The sequence below is a fragment of the Panthera onca genome, chromosome C2, assembly GCF_046562875.1.
Source record: "Panthera onca isolate mPanOnc1 chromosome C2, mPanOnc1 haplotype 2, whole genome shotgun sequence".
Taxonomy (NCBI): domain Eukaryota; kingdom Metazoa; phylum Chordata; class Mammalia; order Carnivora; family Felidae; genus Panthera; species Panthera onca.
Window position 1 is genome coordinate 72,971,032 of NC_138347.1, and position 10,807 is coordinate 72,981,838.

At 45.7% G+C, this 10,807-nt stretch overlaps 1 protein-coding gene across 1 annotated transcript in view; it reads right to left on the reverse strand.

The window, feature by feature from the left end:
• BDH1 (3-hydroxybutyrate dehydrogenase 1) overlaps nucleotides 1-8,367 on the reverse strand; it is a 30,805-nt gene extending 22,438 nt beyond the window's left edge. The window contains exons 1-3 of the mRNA XM_060639583.3: nucleotides 8,238-8,367; nucleotides 1,170-1,242; nucleotides 442-552 (exon numbers count right to left, since the gene is read on the reverse strand). Of these exons, the coding sequence (XP_060495566.1) occupies nucleotides 442-552; nucleotides 1,170-1,242; nucleotides 8,238-8,320 (267 nt within the window). The 5' untranslated portion in view covers nucleotides 8,321-8,367. The remainder of the gene's footprint in view (nucleotides 1-441; nucleotides 553-1,169; nucleotides 1,243-8,237) is intronic.
• Nucleotides 8,368-10,807: the final 2,440 nt, after the last annotated feature.

Below are 10,807 nucleotides of genomic sequence, written 5' to 3' on the forward strand. Positions count from 1 at the left end.
ATTCAGCCTTAAAAAGGAAAGATATTCTGTAACATGCTACAATACGGACAAACTTTGAGGGCATTATGCCAGGTGAAATAAGCCAGTCGCCAAAAGACAAATACTGTAAAAGTCCACTTATATGAGGTACTTACAGTAGCCAAATTCATAAAGACAGAAATTGTAATGATGATTGCCAGGGGGCGGAGTGGGGAAACGGGGATGGACAGTTATTGTTATTGGGTATAGAGTTTCAGTTTTACAAGATGAAAAGTGTTATGGGGATGGATGGGGGTAATTTCTGTACAACAATGTGAATATATTTAATACCACTGAAGAAGAGTACACTTAAAAGTGGTTAAGACAGTAAATTTTATGCATATTTTACTACAATTTTAAAAACACTACAAAACAATAAGTATGTGTAAAGGACAATGGTGACAAAGATGACCCATCTCTTACCTTCATCAAGCAGCCAGCAAACACAAGGAAGCCTCTTGAATGCAGATGTTTGGCCAACGAGAACCCAAATCCCGAGTCACAGCCTGTGACCAGGACAGCTTTGCTGCCAACCTGTTTTAGAAGGTCATACCCCACATTAGGAACCCAAGATCCTATGAGCATAGTGATCAAGCCTCCTCTGGGCAGTAACGATTAGTGCTTCCTGAGTGAGCCAGTCCTGGCCCTGCCCACCCGCCTCTAGCTTTCTAGAGAAGCACCATAGTATAGTGGGAAATGCTTACACTCAGAATCAGACCAGGTTCTAACCTTTCTGGCATCAGTTCCCTAATCTATAATCCCCAACACCACCATCCCCATCATTATGGTATATTGATCGTTTCTTACCATACACAAGGCACTGTGCATGCATTTTTCTTATTTAATCCCCATAGTAACTCCATACTGTATGATTATTATACTACGTTGCAAGTGAGGAAATAGATTTCTAAATACCCAAGGTAGTTAGTTAGTGGTAGAGCTGGAACTGAAACCAGGAATGAGAGATTCCAGAGTCTAAACTCAACCCCTAACTTCATTTGATGGGGGTAAAGGGGGCAGTTAAGAGAGTGGAAAGTGGTTCCAGATGTCTCAGAAGCACTGAGGCCCTGCTCTGAGGGTGGCCCAGGGCCGGGGGTCGGAAGGGAAGGGCTCTGACCACCTGGCTGGTTTTCAGCTGGGCTGCCACTCACCGGGTTCACCTCATCAGAGTAAGTGCGCAGGCTGACAGGGACAGGGGAGGCGGAGTAAAGCAGCTGCATGCGTCTGCAAGAGAGAAGGAAACCATGAGTAAAGTCTGTGGTCACACCTGGCCCTGTTCCTGGGTGCCAGTGAGCACCCCACTGCTCCCCACCCCAAGCCCCTGAGGACAATCTGCTGGTACTAGTGAGGAAGAGGACCTTTTTCTTCTGGGGTTGCTAGGCTGGGACAAAGTAAGCCAGCAGTTTGCAGTGGCCATTTTTGCCACTGTGTAAGGAATGGAATCGTCCTCCAGTAATACAGCTTTGTTAACAAAGCCTTTTGCAAATTCAATGTCTTAACCCTTAGGTTTTACGCTGCTTCCTGATAGCTATTTTTCAATTAAACTTTTGTTTTTGAAATAATCGTAGATTCATATGTAGTTAAAAATAACACAGAGAGATGTCCTGTAACCCTTTACCCAATTTCCCCCAATGGCAACATTTTGCAAAACTATATAGCACAATATCACAATCAGGATATTGACATACAGTGAAAATACAGAAGATTTCCATCACCGCAAGGATCCCTCATGTTACCCTTTTATAGCCACACCCACTTCTCTCCCACCTCATAGCCTCTTTAACCACTAATCTGCTCTCCATCCCTACAATTTTGTCATTTCAAGAATGTTATATAAATGGAGTCACACAGTATATATAACCTTTTAGGATTGCTTTTTTCACTGAACATAATTCTCTGGAGATTCATCCAGATTGTTGCATGTATCAATATTCTTTTTTTATTGCTACATTGTATTTCATGGCATGGGTATACCACAGTTTAACCATTCAACTATTTTTGTTTGTTTTTAAGTAGGCTCCACCTCCAACATGGGGCTGGAAATCACCACCCTGAGATCAAGAGTTGCATGCTCTACTGACTGACCCAGCCAAGTGCCCCTGACCATTCAACTATTAAAGGGCATCCAGAATGTTTCCAGTTTGGAGTTATTACAAATAAAGCTGCTATGAACATTCCTGTACAAGTTTTTGTGCAAATCTATTTTTCTCTTTGGGTAAATGCCCAGGAGAGCAATTGCTGGGTCATATGGTAGTTGCATGTTTAGTTTTTAAGAAACCTTCACACTGTTTTGCAAAGTGGCTGAAGCCTTCTACGTTACAGCAGCAACGGATGAGTGATCCAGTTTCTCCATATCCTTGCCAGCATTTGGTGGTCTCACCACTTTTATTTTAGCCATACTGATGACTAAAAAAGATAATCTCACCGTTTCTAATTTGCATTTCTCAAATGGCTAATGATGTTGAACATCTTTTCATGTACTTATTTGCCATCTGTATATGTTCTTTGGTAAGATGTCTCTTCATGTCTTTTGTCTATATTCTTTTTTTTAAGATTTTATTTTATTTATTTTTTTATTAAAAAATTTTTAACGTTTATTTTTGAGAGACAGAGAGAGAATACAAGCTGGGGTTGGGGGAGCAGAGAGAGAGAGGGAGACACAGAATCTGAAGCAGGCTCCAGGCTCTGGGCTGTCAGCACAGAGCCCGATGCAGGGCTTGAACTCACCAACCGTGAGATCATGACCTGAGCTGAAGTCAGTGCTTGACTGACTGAGCCACCCAGGCACCCCAAGATTTTATTTTTAAGTTACCTCCACACCCAACATGGGGCTTGAACTCACAACCCCGAGATCAAGAGTCGCACGCTCCTCTGATTCAGCCAGCCAACTGCCCCTCACTATTGAGTTTTGAGAGTTTGTTACATGTTTTAGATGCTAGTTCTCTGTCACATATATAGTATGCAAATATTTTCTCCTATCCTGGAAGTTGTCTCTTCATCCTCTTCACAGGCTCTTTCGCAGAGGGAACGTGTTTCATTTTGATGAAGTCTGACATCAATTTTTCCTTTTATGGGTAATGCTTTTGGTGTCAAGTTTTGGAACTCTGTCTACCCCAGAACCCAAAGATTTTCTCCTGTTTTTTTTCTAAGAGTGTGATAGTTTTGTGTTTTACATTTTAAGTCCATGATCCATTTTGAGTTAACTTTTGTATACAATGTGAGACTTAGGTCAAAGTGCATTTTTTTTTTTTTTTTTTTTTTTTGGCCTAAGCATGTCCAATTGCTCCAGAACCATTTTTTGAAAATGTTGTCTTTTCTGAATTTCATTGCTTTTGCACCTTTGTCAAATATCAGTTTGGCATATTTGGGTGGGTCTATTTCTGGATTCTCTCTTCTGTTTCATTGAGCTATGTGCTCCCATCTTTTCTTTTTCAAAATTGTTTTTGCTATCCTATTTTCCTTGCCTGTTTGTACAACTTCTAGAACAATCTTATCCTTATCTACAAAAATCTGGCTGGGATTTTTATACAAATTGTGCTAAGCTTGTATATCAATTTGAGGGAAATTGACATTTTTACTTTTTTTGAGTTCTTCGATCCCTGAACATAGTATGGGATTTATTTAGATCGTTGATTTCTTTCATCAGCACTGTATAGTTTCCTGCATACAAAATCCTGTACATGGTTACTGTATATGCTTCAGTAGCTCATTTTTTTGAGTTTTTTAAATGGTATTGTTTTAAATTTTGATATCCACAGTTCATTGCTAGGATATAAAAATACACTTTATTTATATTCTTTTATTTTGTGTGCTATCATGATTCCTGAAAGAAACCTATTTTTTCATGGTTTATATTTTTGTGTATTACTGAATTCTATTTGCTAATATTTTAAGAATTTTTGCATCTGTATGCATGAGGGATATTGGTCTGTGGTTCTTTTTTTTTTTTTTTTTTAATGTTTATTTATTTTGAGAGACACAGGGACGGGGGAGGGGCAGAGAGAGCGGAGAGAGAATCCCAAGCAGGCTCCGCACTGTCAGTGTGGAGCCCGACGCAGGGCTCGATCTCACACACTCTGAGATCATGACCTCGGCCAAAATCAAGAGTCAGATGCTCAACCAACTGAGCTACCCAGGCACCCCCTCTTTTTCTGTACAGTATTTGTAGAGTTTGGAACCAGGGTAATACTACCTTCATAAAGTGCAAAGTGTTCGCCCTGGGTAGGGATTGAGTTCCGGCTCCCTATGAGGTCTCCACTCATACTCCCTGCCTGGGAGGGGTCGGGATGTCTCACTACTGCTCCCCACATGCACGGGAGTGTGGTCTCACTACTGCTGAGAGGTTGGCAAAGTCCTGATTCTCCCTGACTCCCACCCACACAGGCAGGGTGCCTGATTACTGCTGGGTGAGAACAAAAGTCCTGGCCCCTCGTTGGCTTTCTCTGACACTACCCCTGATGGAGGGAGTGCAGTACCTCACTACAGCCTGGTGAAGGTGGAGGTGCAGGCTCAACACCTCACCATCTGGGGGAGGCCACAGCTTTTTTCTGTGGTGGCTGCCTAGAGCGCAGTGATTATTGTCCACAGTTTTCTGTCTTGCTAGGCTGGTCTTTTGGCTAAAGAGAGCGAGCTTTTGCTGGGGCTTTTTGTGCCTAGGCTCACTGGCATTTTTGGGTTCAGCTCCAACTGTGGGATAGATGAAGGGGAAAGAAAACCTAGAGAGCTCATCACTGTGTTGTTTCTTAGTCCCCGAGGTCCCTAGCTGATCTGCCTTCTTCTCTCCATCTTCTAGAATCTTGCTATGCTTGCTTTACATAATACCCGGGGGGTTTAGTCGTACCTTTTGGAAGCCAATAGAGAAAAGTACATCTACTCCATCTTTCCAGAAGGAGAAGTGCAGTTAGTTTTTAAACGAATATTAAACCAGAAATGATAAATGGAGGTGGTGGAGGCAAGTGAGCAGCTGGTAACAGGGGAGAGAAGGTAGGAGATAGACTTGTACTGTTTTCTACCATTTGAATTTTGTACTCTGCTAATATATTATCTACTCAAAACAAAGTTTTTTTAGATATTCATAAAAATGTGTTATCCAACATTCTTCAAGAACAAGGGGTTCACTAGCCAGAAACGAGGGTCCAGTAGAAAATCTGCCAGAGTAAACTCCTGTCCGTTTGAACTGTCATAGAAGAGTCTCTTTGGACTTTAAATCCTAGTACATGCTGGTCTCATGAGCAGAATGGTACAGTTAGAATGTTCAAAGGTAGTTAAATGATTTTATCCAAAGAGAATCGCTGTTTTTCCAAAACCCCAGAGGTTAATCTGCAAAAAAAGAACAAGGTGTCCGTCTGGACCAGATTATATGTGTTCCTCCCCCTGCAAGTTCCTTTGTACTACTTGATACTTTGAGAAGTAACAGAAAGGTCACAGCAGGAGAAAGAACTTATTTCAAACGGACTTGCCGCCAGATTTTTTCTCATCTACTTCCCCATTCTCAAATATATTCGGACCCAGACTTGACTCTCTCTGGGTGTACTGTAGCAGGCTGTACTGCCCAGACCCAGCTGTCAGTGGTGTATTTCTTCTTCTCTACCCAGCACAAGGCTCCATCCCTCCACACTCACCTCCCAAGAGGCACAACCTTGACAAGGTAGGGGAGTGGGGCCAAGATTAGCATGCGGAAGCTCCAGCAACATGAGGGTACCCTCCTGGGGACTGCGTGGCTTCTCACCTTTCCCCCTTGGCCATTGCTGGGATCGCCTCGTCCTGCTCCTATTCTCTCACTGGGAGGCTCCTGTAGCTGCTGTGGGTCCCTAGCTTGGGGCTACTGCTCAATTTGAGGGTTCTTGGGCCTGGAAAGGCCTTAACACCTCAATTCTCTAACTTTAGTTGACAAGCACCTGGGGAGCTTGTTACAATGCAGACTCCCAGGCCCCTCCCATTGACCTTCTGATTCAGCAGGAAGGGGCGGCAGCAAACTGAGGGTCACCCAAACCCCTTACTCCATCAGCTATGCCAGTCTCACAGGCGGTTCTAGTTCAACTCGGGACAGTCAGTAAACTTTCTGAGGGGTAGAATCCCAAAGAGGTAGCAGCCAGATTCAGAGAAGAAGAGCTGGCTGGCTGCTGTCCTAACCTACCAGCGCCATTAGATGGGGCAGGAACTTCCCTGAGGGCCTGTGGGAGAAGCCCCTGGTCCCCAGAGTACTGTCATCTGGGAACTTGCCAGGCCACATTTGAGATGCCACCCCATGCTGGCCAGGGCATTAATCCTGGCTTCTTTTCCATCTTACCAGTCTGTGTCTCTATCCCTTCTGTTCCTCCATCATGAATCAGCCACAATGACCGGTAACCCAGCTTTCTGCTGAGAGGAGTCATGACTAAGTGATTTGACAGGCTGATCATAACAAGATGGAGTCTAGGACAAATGTCAGGGACACAATGCAGCTTGGGAGAAATATGGCCTCACACAGCAGCATATGCGAAAACATAGTAGTCCGCTCAACCATGAATCACAAGTGATGTGACTGCCAAAAGAATCTAACGTGAGCCAAGGCTGGAAAGGATAAAGAAGCCCTTCTCCACTCTGCCTGGGTCAGGCTATCCTGGAGTATTACACGTCATGCCCAGGCAGGCAGTGCTGAGCACTGGAGTTAAGCCAACCGGTATGTATAACCAGGATCCAGGAGGTGGTGTCCAGGAGGTGGGGAACGCACCAGTTAAGTCACCACTCCTGGGGGAGGGCAGGTCATCAGGTCATTGTCCTTCAAAAGAGCCAGGCTCCATTCTCTCTTCAATGGGATGCTGCCTTTGTGGGAAGGGCCATTTTATACTCCTCCTCCTCCTTCTCCTCCCCCCTATCCTCCCCCCCTCTTCTTCCTCTTCCTCCTCCTCCTCCTCCTCCTCCTCCTCCTCCTTTCAGAGACAGCACGTGCGCATGAGCAGGGGAAGGGGCAGAGGGAGCAAGAGAGACACGGCATGAAGTGCAATGTGGGGCTCAATCCTACGACCCTGGGATCATGACCTGGGCCGAAATCAAGAGGCAGATGCTCAGCCAACTGTGCCACCCAGATGCCCCTATACTCTTCTTATATGAGGTCTTCTGCTAGTTGAAGCCCATCTCCAACCAAGCTTCTGTAGCCCAAGGAAATGCCTTTAAGAAAATGGTGCTAAAAGCCTAAATGCATGTTCTTCTAGAGAGACATATTAATCAGTATAGAAAATATCCATCAATTTTCTAGCTGCTGAGACTTTGAATTTAACCTGACACCTAATTTCTCTCCTTTCAAATATAAAGGAACAGAACGTATTATTTTTTCCTTGCCTCTGTGCTGCAAAAGACAAAAATGAGGTAACAGAGCACTCTGAACCCCCTTGGAAAAGGCAATTCCAGAAGTTCTCAAAGAAGAGCTGCTTGTTTAATTTGTACTTAATGCTTTCTCTAAATCACACAAACAGTTCAGTGAAGCCTCAGGACATTTTAGTTAACTGGTTCCATGTGTAAGTTTTAAAAACAGCAATTATCCAGGAGATCAAAGTATTGGGACACATCAACGTTCTATGTCTCCATAGACATAGAACATTCTATGTTCCAAGAGGGGCATCACCTCACTCAGGTAGGACTCTTCCAGACATACAGATCTGAGTGTAAATATGACAAAACATCACACAAACGCAAACTGACAGGCATTCTTCCAAAGTGTCAAGGTCATGAACAACAAAAACTGAGGAACTATCCCCAGTAGGAAGAGACTGAGGAGACATGACAACTAAATGCACTGTGGGACCCTGGTTTGTACCTGGAACCAGGAAAAGGGTCCGTTTGTAGGCTATTTGGTAAAATTTGAATCAGGTCTCTAGATCAGTCCATCATATCACATCAGTGGTAATTTCCTGGTTTTGCTGATTGCACAATGCAAGGGAAGTTAGGTGAAAGACACAGGAACCCTTTGTACTAATTTTGCAACCTTTGTATAAGGGTAGTTATTTCAAAATAAAAAGTTGAAGAGAATAAAGCAGTGTTGAAAGATATTCTTCTGTGCCCTGTGAAAGTCTTTGTCTGTTGCAGGCACGTTTGGGTTTCCTTTGCTGGTAGAGAGCAGGGGCTGGCAGACATCTTTGAGGGTCAGGCCTTAACACCTCCTGCATCATCCATGTGTGAAGAGCTCTGTTTCGCCTAGAAGGTGTGACCCTCGAGGGCACCTCCATCTTTTAGTTTCTTACCTTGTTCCCTTTTCTCTATCACACAAACTCAGGGTTTTCCCTGGGAGCTGTGACAGGGGTCTGAAGAGGCGGGCAGTCAGCATTATGGCCACAAGAGGTAGAATGGTCAGCCTCCTCCCGGGGGGGGGTTCTGAAACGCAAAATGTATACTCAGCATTGCCTTGTTGCCTTCCCGAGTTTACCTTTCAGGGGCTTAGACGGGAGTGGCCATTTTCACTCCAGGTTGTGAGAGTCCCAACTGGACCTGTCTGTCTGGCCCAGGTCTGCTCATGGCACCAGACAGTGTCCTCCTGCACCGCCTACATCAAGCTGCAGCTTCATAGGATAGAAAGAGTCAGGAGGCTGTGTTCTGGTTCTGGTTCCGGCTGTGCCACCAACTCCTTGGGCAACCCTGGGCAAGCCATCACCCATTTGTAACATGAGAAAGATGGACCAGGCCAGTGATCCTAAAACCAAGCTAAGTAGCAACCGCAGGAAGGACCTGGGGACCTACCCCCTTGGGGATTCCAACTCCATGAGTCCCATTCTCATGTCTGTGTTCCCCACAACCTGCAGATCACCAATCTGTGGTGACTCAGGACACCAGCCTGCACTCTGTTTGGTACCGTGCTTCCACAGGCAGCTCTTCCAGCCCATGGCACGTATCACCGGACTCAACTCTCCACCTCTCTCCCCCACCCCACCAAAAACAGGGTCTGGCTCTGAGCCTCAATTCGTCAGTAGCTCTCAGCGCATGGAGACTGGAGCTAGAAAATGAGACACACTTCCATCGACCTAAATTAAAACACATGCACACCCAGTCTCTCCCACCACCTTCTTCTGAAGTCAAATCAACCTTATTGCAACAAGGCCATGTACCACGTGGTGTCACCTTAAGACTACTCGTCGACAAAACATCATACGCACGTCATGCACATCATGACCAGTTGTGCATTATTAACGGTTGACTGGTGTGTGCATTAGTTGCCCTCCCGTTCTGGCTAACAGTGAGCCCTCCCGGCCCAAAGGAAGGAAGGGAGGCTAGGAGGGAGCTGAGCAAGGCAACGACAGCTGGAGGAGCTGTGGGTCTTTTCCTGGTGAACCTCTCTAGCCCCTCCTTTGCACACCTGCCTGGGGTTAGACCATTCTTATCAGGAATGAGGTTCTGCCTAGGAGGCAGCTCCTCCCTGCCCTTTTGCTGCCACCCAAACCTGAGTACCAGCCACCTGGGTCACTAGGTCTGTAATAAATTCACTACCTGGCCAGCCACTGCGCTGTTCACTGCCACAGCAGGTAGAGGTATCTAATCTGCTTAACCCTCGAGAATAGAAAACACGTAGGGATCCCTTGGCTTGTGTGATCTTTCCCGGACACTGCAGCAGACTCTTGCTCCCACTCTGGCCCCTGCTCACCGCACTCTATTCTCAGCACTGCAGCCAGAAAGATCTTTGTAACACAGTCAAGTTATGTGACTCCTTTGCCTAAAAGCTTCTCCATGCCTGTTGGAGTAGGCCTCTGCCTCCCTTCCCAACCTTGTCTGGTACCACCCTCCCCTCTGCTCACTGCTCTGTAGCCATACTGGCCTTCTGAAAGTTTCTCATGTGTGCCAAGCTCCTTCCTGCCTCAGGACCCTGGCCTTTGCTCCTCCCTCACTCTAGATGGCTGAGTCCTTCTGACCCTTGGGACATCAGAGAGGCTGTTTGTGATCCCCTATGCAGTACACAGAGGTTGCTCTCTGTAAGATCACTCTTTAATCCAAAATCACCTTGTTTCTTTACTTTATCCTCTTCAGTGGGACCAGGGGCCTTGTCCGTTTTGTTCACCACTGACCCCCTCATGCCTCAAAGAAGCCTGGCACAAAGGAGGCACTCGGTGAGTCTCTGCTGAGTGGAGATGAGCTGTGTGTAGAAGGTCAGCCTGTAGCCCAAACGCAGATTCCATGGCAAGTACTTGGCAGGCAACAGCAAAATGGAGCCCAAACTAGCCCTTCATAGAAGACACAAGCCCATGTGGCTCATATTCTTTACCTGGGTGCCTCCCTCCCCCACCCAAGTGGCTGAGCTGGCTGAGTACACACATCTCCACCTCTCCCGTCAGGACTAGAGTCTGAGGTCACCACCACTGGGTGACTCCAAATCCAGTTGTCTATAATTAAAACACTTCCATGCCTTCTGCTCAGTGCCTGTGGTAGAGACTACTTCAATATTATCTCCAAACAGAGGGCTGCTTTCAATTTTATTTTCCCTCGAGTCAGCAATATGGAAAAGGATTGGAGTCAAAAATAGCTTAAAGAACGTGAAAACTCAGCCCCTTGAATAAGGCACTAGTCACAATGTAGTCTCTTACACACAGAATGGTAGAATTTTAGATCTCTTCTTTTTTAAGTTTTTTTTTTTTTAATCTTTATTTTCAAAAGAAGAGAGATGAAGTGTGAGCGGGGGAGGGGTTGAGGGAGAGGGAGACACAGAATCCGAAGCAGGCTCCAGGCTCCGAGCTGTCAGCACAGAGCCCAAGACAGGGCTCGAACTCACGAGCTGTGAGATCGTAACCTGAGCCGAAGTCGGACACTTCACCGACTAAGTCATCCAGGT